The sequence below is a fragment of the Callithrix jacchus genome, chromosome 7 (genome assembly GCF_049354715.1).
Source record: "Callithrix jacchus isolate 240 chromosome 7, calJac240_pri, whole genome shotgun sequence".
Lineage (NCBI taxonomy): Eukaryota > Metazoa > Chordata > Mammalia > Primates > Cebidae > Callithrix > Callithrix jacchus.
In genome coordinates this window covers 146,103,310-146,127,210 of record NC_133508.1, presented here as the reverse complement: position 1 = coordinate 146,127,210, position 23,901 = coordinate 146,103,310, and the positions used below count along the sequence as shown (strand labels likewise).

At 37.7% G+C, this 23,901-nt stretch overlaps 1 protein-coding gene, 1 long non-coding RNA gene and 1 other non-coding gene across 14 annotated transcripts in view; 2 read left to right on the top strand and 1 right to left on the bottom strand.

The window, feature by feature from the left end:
• The window catches only part of LOC118143070 (uncharacterized), a 140,901-nt gene that overhangs the window by 19,453 nt on the left and 97,547 nt on the right, over positions 1–23,901 (top strand). For 9 of the 10 annotated variants that reach the window (XR_013520305.1, XR_013520304.1, XR_013520312.1 and 6 more), the window contains exons 3-4: positions 4,895–5,017; positions 20,755–22,418. This is a non-coding gene — a long non-coding RNA (uncharacterized LOC118143070). The remainder of the gene's footprint in view (positions 1–4,894; positions 5,018–20,754; positions 22,419–23,901) is intronic. The other variant, XR_013520307.1, reaches the window with a different exon arrangement.
• SLC35A3 (solute carrier family 35 member A3) overlaps positions 1–23,901 on the bottom strand; it is a 66,161-nt gene that overhangs the window by 19,381 nt on the left and 22,879 nt on the right. For all 3 annotated transcript variants that reach the window (XM_002764002.8, XM_035252320.3, XM_008991011.6), the window contains exons 3-6: positions 18,695–18,849; positions 11,993–12,115; positions 7,091–7,259; positions 1,499–1,617 (exon numbers count right to left, since the gene is read on the bottom strand). In XM_002764002.8, coding sequence (XP_002764048.2) covers positions 1,499–1,617; positions 7,091–7,259; positions 11,993–12,115; positions 18,695–18,849 — 566 coding nt within the window. The remainder of the gene's footprint in view (positions 1–1,498; positions 1,618–7,090; positions 7,260–11,992; positions 12,116–18,694; positions 18,850–23,901) is intronic.
• On the top strand, positions 17,401–17,509 carry LOC118143343 (U6 spliceosomal RNA). The gene has a single exon (XR_004727570.1). It is a non-coding gene; the product is annotated as a U6 spliceosomal RNA (small nuclear RNA).

Genomic DNA, 23,901 nt, shown 5'->3' with positions numbered 1-23,901 from the left:
TTGGCCTTTTTCCTATAGTTTCTCCCCATTCAAATCCACCTCTCACTGCTGTCAGATTAAGCTTCCTAAAGCACAGTGTTAATTTTGCTTTTTAATACTGTAGAAAGAACTTTCTACCTAGTCCCTGTGAAATTCCCCATTTCAGCTACTTTAATAATGAGGTTTTACTATACTACACACTTTTGCTTTCTGCCAAAGACTACTTATCAATTTCCAAATCTGGGTTACCTATTGTAACAACTTTCTTTCTTCCTTTCTTTCTTTCTTTTTTGAGAGAGAGTCTCACTCTCTTGCCAGGCTGGAGTGCAGTGGTGTGATCTCGGCTCATTGCAACCTCCGTCTCCTAGGTTCAAGCAAATCTCCTACCTCAGTCTCCTGAGTAGCTGACACTACAGGCACACACCACGATGGCCAACTAATTTTTTTGTACTTTTAGTAGGGACAGCGTTTCACAGTGTTGGCCAGTATGGTCTCGATCTCTTGACCTCGTGATCCGCCTGCCTTGGCCTCCCAAAGTGGTGGGATTACAGTCCCCAGCCCTGTAACAACTTTCAGAACACCTCTTCTATGATGGAAGCTTTATTTAGAGAAAGTCATAAATTATGCCAATTGAGCTTATTAATGTTGTCATTCATCTATTTACTCCCTGTTGAATCCCTCATGCCAGTTATACCAAACTTTATTTTTCTCGTGTCTTCAGCCCCTTTTTAAGAGAAGGGGCTTCCTCTCTTTGCTGGAATAAGATATATCATGCATAAACTCTCTTGACTCACCCTGACTCCACTTCAAATTTTCTCTTAAATTTTGTTTTCAAATTTTCCTTTATCCTTGTCTCCTTTTCTGTTATCTTAAAAATGGAAGTATCCTACCTACTTTTAAAACACAATTATCTTTTGCCATCTTCACCTTCCTTTCTGGAACCTTGCTTCTTAGGCTTCAAATATCTCTAGAAGAACAGGAGGCTCTGAGGACAGTGACTCGTATCTTCATTTTTATATCCTCTAGAATTCTCAGTATGTATTTTTTGAAGATGTAATTAATTACTCAACCCTTGAACAATTTCAAGCTATATATAAACTAAATTTGACAGAAGTTTTTCAAAATGTAACTACAATACGAGGCTATGAACTGTCACAGAATTAAATATCTAGATCTGCTTCTTAAGTCTTAATGGCTGATCACAGACTTCCTGTACAATGATAAGACTTGTAGAAAAATCAAATTATATTTGCCTTTAGCTTCAACTCTTTTATTCTTAAACTTGTATTTTCATTGTTACATTTAAATAGCACATAGTTCGTTAAAGACCCCTTTTCAAAATAAGTTTTCATTACTGCATTAAGATCACTTCTATTTTAACTTCCTTGAATAAACTAGACACAATGAGATCACTAACAGGAAAAACCTTTTTTCTTCACATCAGTATATCAGGGGCTACTTTGATTCTTTATATTAAAAGAGTTTATTAGCATTAAATCTAAGACTTTAAATGCTTTACCTGAAGAACAACTACTATCCAGGTCAGTTGATTATATCCCTGAAAAAATCCATTCTTTGATACCAGTTCTCCATCATAAATGTATACACCCATTAATCCAAATATACTTCCAAAGAAACCTAAAAAAAAAAGTAAAGACTACATGATATATCATTTAGTTTGTCTGAAGAGATATATTTTTCCACTGACATTTCAAATAATTTTATACTTAACTTTTTCTTTTTGATAAAACTAGATCACTTTTTAAAATTTTTACTTGGTTTTGTAAACTTAACAAAAGTATATTTAGTACTATATTGACTACAAGACAAAGATATATAAATAAAAAAAGACAAAGACATAGAATATAAAAAAACAGACATTACCAACTTTGGAGCACTAAAATAATACAATGCACAAATTAGATGATGACATGGCTAGCCCATTCAAATATTTTATGTGTAAATTGCTCACATTTGGGATATGTCATTGTTCTTCTATCTTCCTCTTGCTAGTTCTAGATTTTCAAATATTCATACATACAAATATAAAAGCTCAGGCTGGGTGCAGGAGCTCACATCTGTAATCCCAGCACTTTGGGAGGCAGAGGTGGGCAAATCACCTGAGGGTAGGAGTTCAAAACCGGACTGACCAACATGAAGAAACCCCATCTCTACTAAAAATACAAAATTAGCCGGGCATGGTGGTGCATCCCTGTAATTCCAGCTACTCGGGAGGCTGAGGCAGGAGAATCACTTGAACCTGGGAGGCAGAGATTGCGGTGAACCGAGATTGCACCACTGCACTCCAGCCTGGGCAAGAGAACGAGACTCCATCTCAAAAAAAAAAGAAAAATCTCAGGCACAGGGTACAGTATTTTTCAGTATTTTTCCTTATTAAGAAGTTTCAAGGCTGGGTACAGTGGCTCAAGCCTGTAATCCCAGCACTTTGGGAGGTCGAGGTGGGCGAATCACCTGAGGTCGGGTGTTCGAGACCAGCCTGACCAACATGGAGAAACCCTGTCTCTACCAAAAATGCAAAAAAACTTGCAGGGCATGATAGTGCATGCCTGGAATCCTAGCTACTTGTGAGGCTGAGGGAGGAGAATTGCTTGAACCCAGGAGGCAGAGGCTGCAGTGAGCCAAAATCACACCATTGCATCTCAGCCTGGGCAACAAGAGCAAAACTCCATCTCAAAAAAAAACAAAAAAAATTTTTGGGCACGATGGCTCATGCCCGAAATCCCAGCACTTTGGGAGGCCAAAGCAGGAGACTAACTTGAACCCAGGAGTTTAAGACCAGCCCAGGCAGCATAGCAAGACTCCATCTCTACAAAAAAATTTTTTAATTAGCTGGGTGTAGTGGTACATGCCTGTAGTCCTAGTTACTCATGTGGCTGAGGTGGGACAATCACTTGAGCCCAGAAGTTTGAGGTTACAGTGAGCTATGATTCTACCACTGCATTCCAGTCTAAGCAACCCAGTGAGATAATCTCTAAATAAATAAATAAATAAAGTTTTGTTTTGATAGTATAATAATAACTAATATCCAACAAAATCACGGCTAAGAAATAGTCATAGAAAACATTAGATTCTGTGTTACTAAAGTTTCACTGTTAGAGAAAGTCAACTTGATGAGAGCAGAAACTGTCTTGTTCATGCTGAATCTCATCTCAAAAACATAGTCTATCATATGACTATCGGAACTAAGAGATTCCCAGAAGCATTGCTAGGCTATAAAGAAAGAAATGCATGCTTTAGGACCACTTTTTCTGCGTAGCCTTTGAAATATATGCAGTTAAAGAGTACAAGGGTAAAACAATTTTTATAAATAAAGTCATAATTAATCAAAGTATTCCACAGTAGAAAGAAGTGAAAAGGATGTGAAATGCTCTAAAATTCCACTTAAGCCAGCTTTATCCTTTGTTTTTGAGACAAGATCTCGCTTTGTCGCCCAGGCTGGAGTACAGTGGCACAACTGCCTCCCGGGTTCAAGTGATTTTCCCACCTCCGCCTCCCAAGTAGCTGGGAGTACAGGTGTACGCCACCACACCTGGCTAATTTTTGTATTTTTAGTGAGACAGGGTTTCGCCACGTTGGCCAAGCTGGTCTTGAACACACACATATATAAAATACATAAAGACACATATATAAAATGCCACCAGATGAGTTTTATATATAACATATGTGTGTGTGGATACACACACACACACACACATTTTTTTTTTTTTTTGAGAAAGGTTTTATTTACAGTGCCACTCAGGCTGGAGTGCAGAGGCACAATCACAACTCACTGCAGCCTTGACTTTTTGGGACTCAAAAAGTGATCCTCCCACTTCAGCCTCCAAGTAGTTTGGACCACATGCACATGCTACCATGCCTGGCTAATTTTTGTGGGGTTTTTTGTACAGACAGAGTTTTGTGGTGTTGCTCAGGCTGGTCTCCCCAATTCCTAAGCTCAAGCAATCTACCTCCCTTGGCCTCTCAAAGTGCTAGGATTACAGGTGTGAGCCACTGCATCCCGCCTTGTATACATACATATTTGAAGAAACAGGGTCTCACTATGTTGCCTGGATCTCAAACTCCTGGTTCTCAAGCAATCCGCCCTTCTCAGCCTCCCAAGTATCTGGGATTAGCACAAGCTACCACATCTGGCTAAAGTTTTTTAATTTAAAAAAGTAAGACTTTGTAATTACTAAAAAAGTATACATTATAGAAGGATACATATATGTCATACATGTCAGTATGAACAAATCTGCATTCTAACAGTTGCATAATATTCTTCTATGGATTACAATAGAAAATATATAACTGCATGTAACAGGAATTATTCTAAGTGCTTCATGTGTGTTTTTGTTTTGTTTTTTTTGAGATGGAGTTTTGCTCTTGTTACCCAGGCTGGAGTGCAATGGCACGATCTCGGCTCACTGCAACCTCCACCTCCTGGGTTCAGGCAATTCTCCTGCCTCAGCCTCCTGAGTAGCTGGGATTACAGGCACGTGCCCCCGTGCCCAGCTAATTTTTTGTATTTTTAGTAGACATGGGGTTTCACCATGTTGACAGGATGGTCTCGATCTCTTGACCTCATGATCCACCCGCCTCGGCCTCCCAAAGTGCTGGGATTACAGGTGTGAGCCACCGCGCCCGGCCGCTTCATGTATGTTAACTCACATACAAACTAGGAGGTAGATACTTTTATGTTCGTTTTATAGATGAAAAAACTGAAGCACAGAGCGGTTGCATAACTTGCTCACACTACTGGTAAATCATGGGTTTAGGAGAGAATATGATCTTAATCACTATACTATATATTATATCAATAATTTATTTAACCAGTCCTCTAAATGTTTCCTATTTTTTTGGATTGTAACCAATAGCTGAAACAATAATCCTGACATCTATCTTTGTGCTCTTATAGGATAGATCCTTATCCAGACTTGGAATTCTTACATTACAGCCTACATGTGTTTAAAATTTTGGCAAATATTCCCAGATTGAAATCCAACACGGTCATATCAATCTATATTCCTTGCAACAACAGGTAATAGATTGACTGCTTCTCTATTCTCTGGCTAATGTTAGATCTTACCATGTTAATCTTTGACAATTTGATGTTTGAAAAATGCTATTACACTGTTTTAATTTGTTCTTGTAATTTTGAATTGTGGTAGTCAATTACTTAAGTATTCTTTCAAAAACATTAAGTCTGTTACTATTTTTTTTCTATGAGCGTTGGAGCTTATGTGGTCACCAAAGAATAAGAAATCCATGAGGCACATTAGAATAACGATTTCTGCTTTGTCTTCCTTTTTTTTTTTACAATTCAAGAAAAGTTTAGGCAACTCACACAAACCTTGACTATTTCTTTTTTACTTATATTGCATATTTATAAAAATAATTAACATTTATTAGTGTTTACTATACATAAGATACTTTATTCTTTTTTCTTTTAAGATGAAGTTTCGCTCTTGTTGCCCAGGCTAGAGGGCAGTGGTGCAATCACAGCTCACTGCAACTTCCGCCTCCCAGGTTCAAGCAATTCTCCTGCCTCAGCCTCCCCAGTATCTGGAATTACAGGTGCCCACCACCACACCCAGCTAATTTTTTTGTATTTTTAGTAGAGATGGGTTTTCATCATGTTGGCCAGGCTGGTCTCAAACTCCTGACCTCAAGTGATATGCCAGCCTTAGCCTCCCAAAGTGTTGGGATTACAGGCGTGAGCCACAGCGCCAGACCTAGACACTTTATTCTAAACACTTTACATGTATTAATCTCATTTAATCCTCATAGTAACACGAGACAGGTCGTATAATTTAGTCCATTTTGCAGATGAGGAAAGTGAAGCAGAGAAACCTAAGTAACTTCCCTATGGTCACACAGGGGGTAAGTGATGAAATCAGGATTTGACTGGTCTAACTTCAAAGCCAAGTATTCTTAACCCCTCTGCGATAGACACATTACTTCAGAAATGGTGAATTAAATTACTTAATGCCTTTACAGCCTGTGAGCTTACCATCTAGACAAACTAAAGAAGCTAATAAAATTTTGCTTTAAAAATATTTACCTTCAATATTTTCAAGAAAAAAAATGACACATTTCTACAAATTTTGCAGAGAAACTTAAAGAAATCCTATGTGATGAAATGAAGGTTCAATCTGTTATTACATTATTTGAAAACAGCTAGAAGGATGAATTTAATAAAATTTGGAAGATTTGACATAAAATATAGGCCATTAGAAGTACAGACAATTTAATGTGTAGGGCCTAGAGGGGCCTATATGACTGCTGATCAAGACAGATAAGGTACAACAGAGCCACACTACCTGGATTCAAATCCTGAGTCCATTACTTACCTGTAATGTGAGCTTAGACAAGTTATTTAACCTCTCTGCACTTTAGTTTCCTCAGGTATAAAATGGTACATGGACAGAAAAAAAAATAGTGGTTTCAAAGGTAAACCTCAAAGTCACAAGGACAAAAGCTTAAAATAGAATGTGCTGATTTGCAGATGAGTTGCTTTTCACATGGGCAGTTCTATATACCATCATCCAAAATGAATGTATGCTAGGAATACTAAATGCTGGAATCTTCATAGGGAGATTTAAATATTATAACACTAAAAGAAGTTTAAATATTTGTTCAAAGCCTTCAATATGAGATTTTTTTCTTTTAAACTATTTACCTTCAATAAGAAAAATGCTGCAGTACTTAAGAGCTAAAACAACATTTTAAAATCAAATGGCACAAAAATTCATCAGCTCAAACTTCCTTCATTTAATTATCTTAATCATCCTTTCCAGGAATAAAATATGTAAGTTATTTGCAAAAACTTCTGTGAAAGAAGTGGCAACCAAGGGTAAAGTTACTAAGGCTCCAAAAAGTAAAGACAGAAGCAGGTTACATATACCTTTATGTCACAGATGTAAGTTTTCCATATTCTTAAATAAAAGGCATTCATTTAAAATAAAATTTTTTAAAACACAAAAACATTGCCAGATATTTGGATCAATAACAGATTTTATGCAAGGCTCATTTATTTAAAGATGTATAGAAATCCTTAAATATAACAAAATAATCACTTTTAAAATAATATTAGAAAACATTCAAAACTTACCAAGCTGAATGTTTCTTATCCACACCGATTGTTTTGTTTCTTTTAAGATTTTCTCAAAGTAAACTCCAGCAAAGCCACTTGAAAAACATGCTGTGAGAACTGCCATAAGCCCTACAAATTGAGAGCCAGCTGAAAGTTCCTTAGAATCAAGTTGAGAATCTGAGGGCCACTAAATAAGAAGAAAAATAAAATTGAAGTTTAATTGCTATAATATTTTACATAAACATATTGAGAGCCCACTCTTGGACCGTCACTTAAAAAATGCAACCAACATCATTTTGGGGACTGCAGAGGAGAGCTTTTGACATAAAACCTTACAATCATTTGGTTTTTTTCCTCACAGTGATATTACATTACAACTTATAATTTCAAAGAATACCTTAGAAATAATAAATATTTTACATTTCATATCTTACAGAGACCAATGTTACCTTGAGATAATTCCTTAAAGTTTAATTTATTAAAAAGCAACATCTCGGCCGAGCGCGGTGGCTCATGCCTATAATCCCAGCACTTTGGGAGGCCGAGGCGGGTGGATCACGAGGTCAGGAAATCGAGACCATCCTGGTCAACGAGGTGAAACCCCGTCTCTACTAAAAATACAAAAATTAGCTGGGCATGGTGGTGCGCGCCTGTAGTCCCAGCTACTTGGGAGGGTGAGGCAGGAGAATTGCTTGAACCCAGAAGGCGGAGCTTGCAGTGAGCCGAGATCGTGCCATTGCACTCCAGTCTGGGTAACAAGAGCGAAACTCCATCTCAAAATTAAAAAAAAAAAGCAACATCTTAAATATAGGTAAAAGAAAGAATGAGAATCTCACTCTTTCACTGCTGCCTCAGCAAAAGTAGAGATCAGCTGGAAAGTGGTATGCTAAATCAAGTATAATAAAGGGAATCTATTGGGAGGTGAACCCCAAACCCTGTCAGGAAAAGACAGTCTATCAGATAGTGAGGGAAAACTCTGAGTACAGGACTCTAGAAATGAAATGTGTTGAATGGTCCCAGATCACTGCACCAGGGATGGTACCCTATAACTTGGATGTTACTGACCCTTAAACTAATCAATTGATAACTTTTAACTACTACCAAATTTGCTTTTGCATCTATTTCTTCCCTCCTCAGTTTCATCTTCTACTAGCTAGACTTCTTTTTTTGAGACATAGTCTCACTCTGTCACCCAGCCTGGAGTGCACTGCAGCCTCAACCTCCCTGGGCTCAGGTGATCTACCTTAGCCTCCCCAGTAGTTGGCACTATAGGTGCAGACCACCCCACTCAGCTAATTTCTGTATTTTTTTGTAAAGACAGGGTTTCACCATGTTGCCCAGAATGGTCTCAAACTCGTGGGCTCAAGCAATATGCCTGCCTTGGCCTTCCAAAGTGTTAAGATTATGGGTGTGAGCCACAATGCCCAACCTAGCTGGACTTCTTAAAGCCATTTTTCCTTCTGCAACTGTACTTTTCATAGCTACTAAAGACTTTTCAATTAATGTGTTAACTAATTTTTAATAACAAAATTGTTCATTCTCTATTATTAGTAAGTTCATACTCACTCCTTACCTCTTGAAACTACCTACTCTTTTCCTGGGTTCTCTCCTCCAATCTTTATATTTATTCTAGTCCAAGAGCCTCTTTGTGATGATGGAAATGTTCTGTATCTTCACCCTCCAATAGGTTAATCACTACTTTTATGTGGCTACTGAGCACTTGAAATGTGGGTAGTGCGACCAAGGAGCTGAAATTTTAATTTTAACTAATTAAATTTAAATAGCTACATATGGCTTCTGGCTACCCTATTTGACAGTGTAGTTCTGCAGCATAGTTTATAGAAATCCCCTCTACCCTAGAGAGTTGATTCACAGAAGCACGGACATCTCTTTTGAGCTCAAGTCCAAGATTTCAGTTGCTGCTATCCAAAAACTTATCTCCTTAAAGCCAATGTGACTAAAAGGTACCCATTCCTCTTCAGAGCAAACATACCTTTTGATATCTTTACATTCTATTAAAAATGCCACCATTCAAACCTAGGTTTCTTAATCTCCTTACTCTCCATTCCCTATGATATTTATTGGTCTCACATACTGATTCTTCCCTTGTAACAACTTTCATCACTGTTGTGGGACATTCCAATCCCATTAACCTGCCAGTTTGGGTCCCTGTCATGCTTTCTAACTCCTCTCCATTCCTTCAGTCTTTCTCCCCTCCAATCTGCCCTGCAAGCCTGTTGGATTTCTCTGACATGCCTCTCTCCCTTCCAATTCTCCAGTTAGACCTTACAGCCAAAAGCAGTCAAGACTAAGCTCCTGTCTCAATACTGAAGACCATGTATAATGTAGGACCAATCTGTATTTTGTAATTTCATCTCTTACTATATCTTTGTGAATTCTTTGTTCTGACCAAAGAAGACTATTACCACTCCTTAACTTATCTTGTGCTCATCCACAGATCAATATCTGTTTTTTTTTTTTAAACATACCTTTTATGTAATGCTTTTTCTGGTATTTCAGACCTACTGAGACACAAACAGTGAAAACAGTTTTAAGGAGATTTGGTTCTGGCTCTGCCACTACTAGATTGGTATCATAAGCAATTTCATTAACCTCTCTGAGCTTCAGTAATTCTTTTGTAAGTTGGGGAGAATAATATCTACCTTAAACAGGTTTAACATAAGATAATACAGGGTAAGCACTGAGTGGGGTACCTGGCACATAAGTATTCAGCATGCAAATTTCATTATAATTATTACCTTTCAATGCCTAATTTAACTCCAATATCATCCCTGAAGCTTTCCCAGGAGTGATCTGTACTTACAGGATATAAAATCAATTGACAACTAATCATGTAAAAACAAATGTCATTGTTTTTCCTGATCTTAAACTGTGTTTCAGTCTTGCTAATTAGGCACTATAAATGGAAGGAGCAGTGAAACACAGCTGCTGCCTTCTAGGAACTTAAGTTGTAAGGGTAAACAGACATATAAATAAGCATTTAACTATAAGATAAATACACTGGAAAAAGATATGTATAAAGTATCAAGGTAATAGAGAAGAAGGCATAAATGTTATGCCTGTGATGTTAGGAAGGTATTCTGGTAGAGGCAGACTTTAAGACTCAGCTGAGTCTCAAAGGTAGGAGTTAGCCAGGCAAAGAGGCAAGCTGCTCAGTTGTAGCAATTCAGAGACTGAAGTATGTAGTAGCAGAAATGAGCCTGGAGCTATAGGTACATTTCAGAAGGTCTAGTGTGTCACACTAACCACTCTGAGCTTTATCCTATAGGTCTGTGTTCCTGAAGCCCCAATTATTTGCCTATCCATGGTTTTTTGTCAAACTCCTGTTCCACCTAAACTATTAATAACTTTTTAATATAAAATACCTTACTGTTTGAAACAATGTCTACTTTAGCTGACTCTAAGCAATATTTATGAAAATAAGAATTTGATATGCCACTTATACTTTTGTAATACTCATTTAAAATAAATATTAAATATATTAGGCCAGGCACACTGGCTCACACCTGTAATCCCAGCACTTTAGGAGGCTGAGGTGGGTGGATCACGAGGTCAGGATTCGACACTAGCCTGGCCAACATAGTGAAACCCCATCTCTACTAAAAATACAAAGAATTAGCCAGGTGTGGTGGCGGGCAACGGTAATCCCAGCTACTGGAAGGCTGAGGCAAGAAAATTGCTTGAACCCGAGAGGTGGAAGTTGCAGTGAGCTGAGATTGTGCCACTGCACTCCAGCCTGGACAACAGTGCAAGACTCCATCAAGAAAAGGAAAGGAAGGAAGGGGGACGGGAAGAGGGAAAGGAAAAAAAGAAAGGATGGGCGTGGTGGCTCATGCCTGTAATCCCAACACTTTGGGAGGCAGAGGCTGGTGGATCACGAGGTCAGGAGTTCGAGACCAGCCTGGCCAACATGGTGAAACTCTGTCTCTACTAAAAATACAAAAACTACCCAGGTGTGGTGGTGTGCACCTGTAATCCCAGCTATTCGGAAGGCTGAGGAGAATCACTTGAACCTGGGGATGGAGGTTGCAGTGGCCGAAATTGGACTACTGCACTTCAACCTATGACAGAGGGGCACTCCGTTTCAAAAAAAAAAAAAAATTTTATTCACAATATACATTGTCACACCGCAGGGAAAGTGATGGCATGAACTGAAGAATTATCACAATGTAAGTATTAATAAAACCTTCCTTCAGAACAAGTATCACTGAGGACTAATAATAATAATAATAAATAATAAGGCCAGGCACAGTGGCTCACACCTAACACTTTGGGAGGGTGAGGCAGCATGATCACTTTAGCCCAGAACTTTGAGACTAGCCTGGGAAACACAGTGAGACTCCGTCTCTATATAAATTTTTTTAAAAAGAAAAAAATAATAATAAAATTAACCTCCCTCCAAGAAGAGATGAAATCTCCAAAAATAAAGATATAACTTAGAAGAAATAACAAGCCTGCAAGCAAACCCAGTATTTACAGGGAGTCTCACAGAAGAGAGTGCTATGAAGAAAACCAATAAGGAATCATTAGAAAAATGAAAGAACCAGGAAAAAATGGTATCAGTGAAGCTGACAGAAAATAAAAAGGGAGTGGCTAATAATCTCAAATGCTACAGATAGCCAGCAAAAATCAACTTTCTTTACAATGCAGTGTCTTATTTCCCTAATTAGAATGTTCATTTCTGTAAGTAATATAATTTTATTTTGATTAATTCCTCTGTATTACCTACACTCCCAGTGTAGTATGTCACAAAAAGGAAGCCCTCAAAACATATAATAGTTGTGAGGAATAACATTTGCTGGCTTCAACAAGCAATAGAACCATATTCTCCACACAAAATAAATACGGTTTTGAAACTGTGATAAAGATAAAAAATATATACTTATCTTGAATAGTTACCTGTACAAAAGCAACTCCTGTCATCAAAATTACTAGGGAGAGCCACTGGTATACACCCAATTTTTTACTAAGCATAGACACAGAAAATAATGCTGTTGTAAGAATTTTCAACTGATATGTGACCTGAAAAAGAAAACAGTAATATTATTGATGTTTGTTTGTTTCTTAAGAGTACTATTAGAAATGTATTTTAAGCACTGTGGCACTATGCCTAGTGGTTGCACCTGGCTGGGAACTGGGGGGTCTAAAGCGTCAGTTAATGCTACCCTCAGGAATCTGATGTACCATGGAGCTTTGGACACTTTAGGCAATAATGCAAAATGAATTGAACCTTTTCATTGTAAATGAGGTTGCAACAGGCAAGCAAAGACAAAATTACCTCCACAGCCACTGCCACTCTTGCAGATACACAAGCATGCACTCTAGGGGCCTGGATATCAACCTGCCCTACCTGCCACAGAGAGCACCTGCACAGACCATCCAGCGTCTTTACTAAAAATACAAAAATTAGTGTGGTGGTATGCACCTGTAATCTCAGCTACTCAGGAGGCTGAGGCAGGATAATCGTTTGAACCTGGGAGGCAGAGGTTGCAGTGGGCTGAGATCACACCACTGCACTCTAGCCTGGGTGACAGTGCAGGATTCCGTCTCAAAAAAACAAACAAACAAATGCAAAGCCAACCATGGTAGAGTATGCTTGTGGTCTTAGTGCCTGGAAGGATGAGGCATGACAGGCTGAGCCCAGGAGTTTGAGACTGCAGTGCACCATATTGTGCCTGTGAACAGCCACTGCACTCCAGCCTGGGAAGCACATCAAGACATCTCTCTTTTAGAAAAAAAAAAAAAAAAAAAAATCAAGAAATAAATTAAAATACATTTAAAATTTAAAAATAGATAAATCTTTTAAATAAAATGAAAGATAGGCTGGGCGCGGTGGCTCACACCTATAATCCCAGCACTTTGGGAGGCCGAGGTGGGCGGATCACGAGGTCAAGAGATCGAGACCATCCTGGTCAACATGGTGAAACCCCGTCTCTACTAAAAATACAAAAAATTAGCTGGGCATGGTGGCACGTGCCTGTAATCCTAGCTACTCAGGAGGCTGAGGCAAGAGAATTGCCTGAACCCAGGAGGCCGAGGTTGCGGTGAGCCGAGATCGCGCCATTGCACTCCAGCCTGGGTAACAAGAGCGAAACTCCGTCTCAAAAAATAAAAAAAAAATGAAAGATAAAGTCTTTCCTAGACAAGGAAAAACTGAGGAAATTAATCACCACTAAACCAGGCATATATGAATTGCTTAGGCCAGGCACCTGTAATCCCAACACTTTGGGAGGCCAAGTTGGGGAGATCTCTTGAGCTCAGGAGTTTGAGACCAGCCTGGGAAACATGACAAAACCTTGTCTCTAAAAACATATGAAAGTTAGCCAGGCATGGTAGTGAGCACCAGTAGTCCCAGCTACTTGGGAGGTTGTGGGACGATGGCTTGAGCCTGGGAGGCAGAAGTGACAGTGAGCCGAGACTGTGCCCCTGCACTACAGCCTGGGTGATACAGCCAGACCTTGTCTCAAAAAAAAGAAAAAGGTGCTTAAAGGAGTCCTGCACCTGAAAGTCAGTATCTCCAATTATAAAAGCACATCAAAGTATAAAACTCACTGGAAAAGCAGATACACAAATGGTAAAGAGAAAGGAGTCAAACATTATTAACACACTACAGAAAACCAACCAGAAAACAATCGACAAAATGAAGGAATAATCTCCCTCTATCAGTAATAACTGTGAATGTAAATAAATTTCCCACATAAAATATGTGGACTGACAAAATGGATTTAAAAAGACATAAGTCCACTGCAACTTACCTACAAGAAAAACAGTTCACCTGTAAAGACAGACATAAACTGAAAGTAAAGGGATGGAGAGATATTCCATGCAAACAGAAACAAAAAATGAGGAGAAATAGCTATACATGTGTAAAATAGACTTTAGATCAAAACCGTTAAAAGAGACAAAGAAGTAATTATATAATGAAAGGGCTCAATTCAACAAGACTATATAGCAATTCTAAACATATAGGCACCCAACACTGGAGCACCTAGATACATTAAGCAAATAATAATAGCTCTAAAGGGAGAGAGAGCCTCCAATACAGTAATAATTGGGGACGTCAAAACCCCACTCTCAGTATTGCAATGGATCATCTAGACAGAAAATCAATAAAAGACACATTAGAGGATTTAAACTACATTTTATATCTAATGAAACTCCCAGACATTCACAGAACAAACATTGCATCTAACAGTTGCAGAATACACATGCTTCTCATCAGCACATGGAGCATTCTCCAGAATAGAATGTATATTAGGCCACAAGTCTCAACACATTTTTAAAAACTGAAATCATATATCTTCTTAGACCAAAAGAGAACATTTTTTTTTTTTTTTTTTTTTTGAGATGGAATTTCGCTCTTGTTGCCTGGGTTGGAGTGCAGTGGCGTAATCTCAGCTTGCTGCAACCTCCGCCTCCTGGGTTCATGCAATTCTCCCGCCTCACCCTCCTGAGGAGCTGGGATTACAGGTACCTGCCACGATGCCTAATTTTTGTATTTTTAGTAGAGACAGGGTTTCGGCTTGTTGGCCAGGGCTGGTCTCAAACTCCTTACCTCAGGAGATATACCCGCCTTCGTCTCCCAACGTGCTGGGATTCCAGGCGTGAGCCACCACACCCAGCCTAGAAAAATTTCTTAAAACAAATATAAATTGAAACACAACATACCAAAACCTATGAGATACAGCAAAAGCAGTGATACAAGGGAAGTTTATAGCAATAAATGCCTACATTAACAGATTAGAAAGATTCACATAAACAACCTAATGTACCCCAAGAAGCTAGAAAAGCAAGAACAAACCAAACCAAAACTAAAAGAAGGAAAGAAATAATAAAGATGAAGCAGGCTAGGCATGGTGGCTCATAGCTATAATCCCAGCACCTTGGGAGGCCAGGCGGGAGGATCATTTGAGGCCAGAAGTTCAAGACCAAACTGGGTAACATAATAACACCCTGTTTCTACAAAAAAAAATATTAGGCATGGTGGCATATGCCTATATTCTCAACTGCTCAGGAGACTGAGGTGGGAGGATTTCTTGAGGCCAGGAGGTTGAGGCTTCTTGAGCTGCAGTAAGCTATGACTGTGCCATGGCACTCCAGTGTGGGCAACAGAGTGAGACTCTGTCTCAACCAACCAAACCACCACCACCACCACAACAACATCAAAAGATCAGGGCAGAACTAAATAAAATAGAGTCTAAGCAAAAATACAGAGGATGAAACAAAAGAAAAATTGGTTTGATAAGTAAAATCAATAAACTACAAACTAGACTAACCAAGTAAAAAAGAGAGAAAACCCAAATAAAACCACAAATGACCACAGAAACACAAAGGATCATTAGAAACTATTATGAACAAGTATATACTAGCAAACTGAAAAACCTACAGGAAATGGATAGATTCCTGGATTGATACAACTTACCAAGATTGAACAAAGAAGAAATTAAAAACCTAAACAGACCAATAACAAGTAACAAGATTCAATCAGCACTTAAAAAGCCTCCCAAGAAAGAAAAGTCCAGGACTGGATGGCTTCACTTATCAATTCTACTGAGCTTATAAAGAACACACACCAATTCTCCTCAAACTATTCCAAAAAATCAAATGGAGGGAATTCTTCCTAACTCATCCTGTGAGGCCAGCATTACCCTGATACCACAACCAGACAAGGACACAACAAAAAAGGAAAACTATAGTTGAATATTCCTGCATAGAACAATAGAGAACCCAAAAGTTAAGACAAAAAATCCTTACCTAAATATTAATACTAACAAATCGATTCCAACAGCACGTAAAAAAAGATTATTCACCATAATCAAGTGGGATTTGTACCAAGGATACAAAGATGGCTTAACATATATGCAAAATCAATAAATGTAATATATCACATCAACAGAATAAAGAATAAAAACCTTATGATCATCTCAATAGATGCTGAAAGGGCATTTGATAAAATTTAAAATATTCCTAGGAACATATCTCAACATAATAAAGACCATATAAGAAAAACACACAAATAATATACTGAATAGGGAACAGTTGGAAGGCTTTCCTTTAAAAACTGGAACAGGTTAGGCACATGGCTCACGCCTGTAATCCCAGCACTTTGGGAGGCCAAGAGATTGAGATCATCCTGGCCAACATGGTGAAACCCCACCTCTACTAAAAATACAAAAATTAGCTAGGCGTGGTGGTGCACCCCTGTGGTCCCAGCTACTTGGGAGACTGAGGCAGGATAATCGCTTGAACCTGGGAGGCAGAGATTGCAGTGAGCCAAGATTGCACCACTGCACACCAACCTGGTAACCGGGTAAGACTCTGTCTCAAAAAACAAACAAAAAACTGAAACAAAATCTGGCCAGAGAGAGAAATAAAAGGCATCCAAACTGGAAAACAGAAAGTCAAATTGTCCCTCTCTGCAAATGACATGATCTTATATAGAGAAAACCCTAAAGATTCCATTAAAAAAACTCTTAGAACTGATAAACAAATTCAGTTAAGTTTCAGGATACAAAATCAACATACAAAAATCAGTATCATTTCTATAAACAAATAACAAACTAGCTAAAAAAGAAATAAAGAAAGCAAGCTTATTTACAATAGCTACAAAAAAAATCTAGGAATAAGTTTAACTAAGGAGTAAAAGATCTCTACAAGAAAAACTACAAAACACCAATGACAGAAATGGAAGAGGACACAAATGGGAAGATAGCCCATGCTCCTGGATTAAAAGAATTAATATTGTTAAAATCACCATATTACCAGTGATCTACAAATTCAGTACAATCCCCATCAAAATACCAATGACTTTCTTCACAAATACAGAAAAAACAATCCTAAAATTCACATGGAACCACAGAGACCCAGAATAGCAAAAGCAACTCTCAGCAAAAAGAACAAAGGTAGAGGCATCACACTATAACTTCAAAATATACTACAAGGCTATAGTAACCAAAATAGCATGCGATTTCTTTAATAACAGACACAAAGACCAATGTAACAAAATAGAGGACCCCAAAATACATTTATGTGTTTACAGCCAACTGATTTTTAATGAAGGTGCCAGGAGCATACATGAGATAGACAAAAGACATCCTGATGCTGGGAAAATTGGATATGAACATGAAGAAAATGACACTAGATCCCACATTTAAATGACTCTAACCACATTTAAAAAATCAACTCAAAATGGATTAAAGACTTAAACATTAGACTCAAAACTATAAAACCACTACTAAACAGAGGAGAAATGTTTCAGGCCATTGGTCGGAGCAGATTTTATGGCTGTTATTTCAAAAGAACAGGCAGTGCTTGCTTCAGCAGCACATATACTAAAATTGGAATGATACAGAGATGATTAGCATGGCCCCTGCATAAAAGGATGACACACAAATTCATGAAGTGTTCCATATTTTAAAAAGTACATTAAAAAATACATAAGAAGAAAGCGCAGGCAATGAAAACAAAAATAGAATAATGGAACTATATTAAACTAAAAATCTTCTGCAAAGCAAAGAAAACAATACAGAGACAATATGTAGAATGGGAGAAAATATTTGCACTAATCATCTGACAAGAGACTAATATCCATAATATACAAGGCACTCAACAACATAAAAACAAATAATCCCATTAAAAAGTGGGCAAAGGACCTGAATAAACACTTCTCAAAAGACATACAAATATTCAACAAGTATATGAAAAAATGATCAACTAGTCATCAGGGAAATGCAAATCAAGACCACAGTGACGTATGATCCTATCCCTGTTAGAATAGTTATTATCAAGAATATGTAAAATAACCAGTATTGGTGAGGATGTAGTGGAAAAGGAGCTCTTGTACACTGTTGCTGAGAATGTACATTAGTTTTCCACAGCCACTATGGAAAACAGTACAAAGCATTCTCAAAAAAAAAAAAAAAAACCTCAAAATAGAACTTCCAGACATTCCAGCAATCCCACTACTGGGTATTTATCCAAAGGAATGAAATCAGTATATCAAAGGGATACCTCTAGCCCCTTATTTATTGCAGCAATGTTCACAATAGCTAAGATATGAACTCAACCTAAGTGTCCATCAGTGGATAAATGCATAAAGAAATACTATTCAGTTATAACAAGAATGAAATCCTGTCATTTGCAACAACATGGATGAAACTGGAGGTTAACATTATGTTAAGTGAAACAACCCAGGCACAGAAAGACAAATATATTTTCACTCATATATGGGAGCTAAAAAAAAAAAAAAAGTGATCTCATGGAGGTAGAGAGTAGAATGATAGTTACCTGAGGATGGGAAAGATGCAAGGGCAGGGACAGGCATAAAGAGAGATTGGTTAATGTGTACAAAAATTGAGTTAGGTAGAAGGAGTAAATTCGAGTGTTAGCACAGGAAGGTGACTACAGTTAACAATAATTTACTCAAAATTTCAACGTAACTAGAAGAGAAGATTTAAAATGTTCCCAACACAAAGAAATGATAAATGTTTGCAGAGATAGATATCCTAAATACTCTGATTTGATCATTACACATTGGATAAATATGTACAATTATTATGTATAAGAAAAAAAGTTTTTAAAAAAGAAATGTATTTTAAGTACCTGATAAGTAGCTGCATCTAGATTTGATAGTGCCACATACAGTAAATTATTCTGAAGAGTATATATCCCTGATGGAATAGCAAGTTTAAGTGTTTCCATAGGTTTATTAAGAATTTCATCATGTAGTACTCGATTCAGTGCTCTTAGACTACACTCTAGAAAATAATGAGAAAAATCAGTAATTAAGTAATTCTGAATAAGTTACATATCTACTCTCAAGATCTCAATTTTCTTACCTGTAAAAAAAGAAAATCGAGGTACATGTCAAGACACTTTTAAGTCTAAAATGTATCTTTATGATGCTGATTTTTTAAATGTTAAATGTTATAAAGTATTAAGAAACCTCATATTCTTTTATTCTGCTAATCAATTATATATATATATTTACATATATATATGCACACACACATACAAACACATATTTCTGACAGCCAAAAGCTCAAAGTTTTAATTTATCAACCAAGTATTCTTAGTTTATTATAGCAAGGTTATAAACACTTGTATTTTGTGCATTTCGTTTATCATCAGCAATTCGTACCAATTAGTAATTGTGAAGATTTTAATCATAAAAAGAAGGTAAATCAGTTAGGGAATGGGTTTGGTTGCAAACAACAAAAACCCAACCAACACTAGTTCAACCCATCGGGTCTCACATAACATGAGTCCAAATCCAAAGCTTTTATGGCAACTCAGGGACACAGGCGCTATCTCTGTAAGCACACCTCGTTTAATTGTGCTTTGTTTTATTACACTTTTCACTTTTTCAAATATTGCATTTTCTTCCAAATTGAAGGCTTGTGGCAACCTCGCATCAAGCAAGTTGCAGAGGCTGCCACAGTGTCTAGCTGTGAAAGGAAGGGCAAAGTCCCCAGGTCCGGTGGGGGGACAAAGAACCCTGAGAGAAGTGGGAAGGTAGATCCTGGAAGCAAATGAACCCACTCCTAAAAGTGACTGTCAGGCTGGGCACAATGGCTCAGGTCTGCAATGCCAGCATTTTGGGAGGTCAAAGCGAGAGGACTGCTTGAGGTCAAGAGTTCAAGACCAGCCTGATCAACATAATGAGACCCTGCCTCAAAAAATAAAAAACAATTGTTTTTAATATTCAATTAGCTGGGTGTTGTGGCATGCACCTGTAGTTCCAGCTATCCAGGAGGCTGAGGCAGAAGGATGACTCGAGCCCAGGAGTCTGAAGTTGCAGTGAGCTATGACTGTATAACTGCACTTTAGCCTGCACAAAAGAACAAGATCTTCATTTAAAAAAAAAAAAAGTGACTGTCACTGGCTTGAAAAGAAACCAGATTAACTCTGGCACAGGCTGCCAACCAGTAGTCTGAAAGAAGACTTGTTCTACTTCTCTCACCCTGACTGCAATCTTGAGACTGAGAAAAACTCAAAGTGGTGCCACCAATGGTCCTGGGTGGCATCAACCAGGCAGGAGAGGAAAAAAGAGAAAGCTGGGACCAGAGGATATCAGAGTTATGAGGAACCAACCTCTTCTTGGTTGCATGAATCTCTCATACAGCATTATCTTTTAAAGACCTTCCAGTATGTGTGTTGGAAACCCTCTAACCCCTGCAGCCCACCAATATTCTAGGTTCAGTTGGATTATCAAAGAGAGAGCAGGATTATCTCTTCATGTTAATACAATAATGCTACAAATAAAGCCTGCGTCTCTTCATACTGCAAATTATTAAAATTATGTCCAAGAGAGGCATACTTAGAAAAAATGGAGAGGCATAGCAGAAAAACAGAGTAACTACATTAAAGTAGAATAACAGGCTTTAAAATTTTCTGCAATATAACCTTGAGAAAATTCCTGGATGGTAAAATATGTATTAGATCTTAATACATGTTCAAGTTTTGGAAACCAAAATGTGCCTGGTATGTGATAATATCAACTAAGCACTATTCTAAGATCCATATATGTATAATTATATATAAATATATGTAACTTTATAAAACTATATAAATATGTTTTATATATATCTATAAACTGTATATATTTTGGCTTTTTAATCTTCATGCTTTTCATCTACTGTCTATATGATTATTGCAACAAGGTCACCAAAGTACTGCTGCATCTCTAGTTCCTGTTTCAGGCAGCAAAAGAAAAAGGTGGGGAGAGGAAACGGCAGCTTAGCAGGTAATTTCTTGGTTCTCATTGAACAGAACTATGTTGCATAACTACCCATGGCTGCAAGGAAGCTGGAAAGTCTTTTCCTTTATTTCCTCCATGTTAGAGCCAAGTAAGGGAGTAAGGGATTGAAAATGAACTTTGAACTGGTCAACCTTACTGTATCAGTCACAAAAAAACGGCCAAAGATCTTTTAGAGATGCATATATAAATTCCTCAAAAAAATGAGAAATTCTAAAGAACCCTAGAATTAGGGATCTAAGGAACCTAGAATTATTCTAATTATTCTAAGGAACCCTACAATTATTTACCAATAATGACACTTTTGACAATTTTTTCCTCCCAATACACATCATTAGGAAAACTGATTATGGAAAGTTTTTTTTAAATGAAGAAACTTTAAAATTGCTACCTGATTACTCACCCTCTCCTCACCCCAAAATAATAGTTGAAAAATTCTTAACAAAAAGTTACCAAAATATTTTTTTCTTAGTTTTACCAGAAAAGAAAACTAAAATATTACCTTAATTTTATGTTATTTTATTTTTAGAGATAAGGTCTCACTATGTCATCCAGGCTAGATCCCAATTCTTGATCTTAAGCAATTCTCCCGAGTAACTAGGACTATAGGTGTGCATTGAACCTGATTATTTTTTAATTTTTAAATACTTTTTTTTTTGAGACGCAATCTCACTGTCACCAGGCTGGAGTGTAGTGGTGCGATCTCAGCTCACTACAACTTCTGCCTCTCAGGTTCAAGCGATTCTCCTGCCTCACCCTCCTGAGGAGTTGGGATTACAGGCATATGCCACCATGCCCAGCTAATTTTTCTATTTTTAAGTAGAGATGGTGTTTCACCATATTGGCCAGGCTGGTCTTCAACTCCTGACCTCAGGTGATCTGCCCGCCTCTGCCTCCCGAACTGCTGGAATTACAGGCATGAGCCACCACACCCAGCCTTTAAATTCAATTTTTAAATGATCAATGCTATCACATATTTTTCTTACCAATATTTTCAGGAAGGTCTGGTTCCACATTCTCACCAATTCCTTATATAGTTAATATCTTTTATTTTTGCCAATTTGAGGGCAGTGAAATTGTGTCCTGTGGTTTTAATCTGATTTCCTTGGTGGCTAGTGGAGTTGAGCATCTTTTTATATATTTATCAGCCATGCAGGCTTTTCTTCTGTGAATTACCTGTTTATACCCTTTGCCTGCTTTTCTATTAAGTTATCTTTTTCTGATTGAGTTGTAGGAGTGATTACAATTCTGGATATTAATTAGTGGTAGTTACATGTGATATAAATATCATCTCTTAATCTGTGACTTGTCTTCTTACTTGGTTTGATTTACAAATGTTTTTCATTTTAATAAACCCTAAATTATCTATTTTTTCCATTATTTGTACCTTTTGTATGTTGTTTGAAATCAGTCACAGTAGTAAGGTCATAAAGTTTTGCTTTTTTTTTTTAAACAGAATCTTGCTCTGTTGCCCAGGCTGACAGTGGCCGATCTTGACTCACTACAACCTCCGCCTCCCAGGTTCAAGCAATTCTCCTGCCTCAGCCTTCCGAGTAGCTGGGATTACAGGTGCCCACCACTACATCTGGCTAATTTTTGTATTTTTAGTATAGATAAGGTTTCACCATGTTGGTCAGGCTGGTCTTGAACTCTTAACCTCATGATCTGCCTGCCTTGGCCTCCCAAAGTGCTGGGATTACAGGCGTGAGCCACCGTGCCCAGCCAAGTTTTGCTTTTTAAATGTCAATCTTTAATCTACCTGGAATCTATTTTTCTGTATGGTGTGTCTATTCATGCTTTGGTTCACTGAAAGTTGGTTTTACCACATTTTTACCACATCTCTCTACAATGCAACTATTTGTGTCAAAGATATCTTTGGTTCCGTAACGTTAAATGCAGTTAACACTTGTGCTCATCTATATCTCAGCAGCAAAAACACTACTATCTCAGCTTGGCTATTACATTTCCATTTATCTTTCTGTTTTGCTTCAGTCTTCTTTTGCTGATTCCTCCTGCGGAATCTGACCTCTAAATATTGGGAATGCAACAGAGCTCAGTCTTTGGCCTTCTCCTTTTCTAATATACACTAGGTTATTTCATTCAATCCTTGACTTTAAAGCAATATGTAAACTGACAAATTATTGAACTCCATATGCATAGACTCTACTATTTGACATCTCAATATGAATACCTTATAGCTGTCTGAAACTTAATGTGGTCCAAAAAGAAGCTTTACTTTTCCCCAAATCTATTTCTATATATCATTCTTCGCACACCTATTGCAGCACCTGTTCACCAATAGTTTAATCTAAAAACTTAGCAACTATTCCTCACACTGAATTCCTCCTTTCTTCCGACTTTCATGTATTCAATCTTTTAGCATGTCATGTCAGATGTAGTTGGAAAGAAAATACACAGTAAGGACTGGGTGCAGAGGCTCACACCTGTAATCCTAGTACTTTGGGATGCTGAGGTGGGCAGATCACTTGAGGTCAGGAGTTGGAGACCAGCCTGGCCAGCCTGGTAAAACCCTGACTACAAAAAGTATGAGGGCATGGTGACACGCACCTGTAATCACAGCTACTCAGTCAGGAGGCTGAGGCATAAGAAATGCTTAAATCTGGGAGGTGGAGGTTACAGTGAGCCAAGATCGAACCACTGCACTGAAGCCTAGGCAACATAGTGAGACTCAGTCTCAAAACAAAAACAAAAATAAAACACAAAAAGCCAAAAAAAAAAAAAAATCCATAAAACTTCATCATTAGTCATTAGAGAAGCACAAGTCAAAACCACAATGAGATACTACTTGACATCTACTAGAATGGCTATTAAAAAAATAAAAACTGAAAATAATAAGCACTGGTGAAGATATGGAGAAATAGGAACCTTTGTACTTTGCTGATGGAAATGTAAAATGGCCCAGTTGCTATGAAAAACAGTTTGAGGATTCCTTAAAGCGTTAAACATAGAATTACCATATGACTGAGCAATTCTACGCCTAAATATATACCCAAAAGGAATGAAAACAAGGATTCAAACAGATTCTTGTACA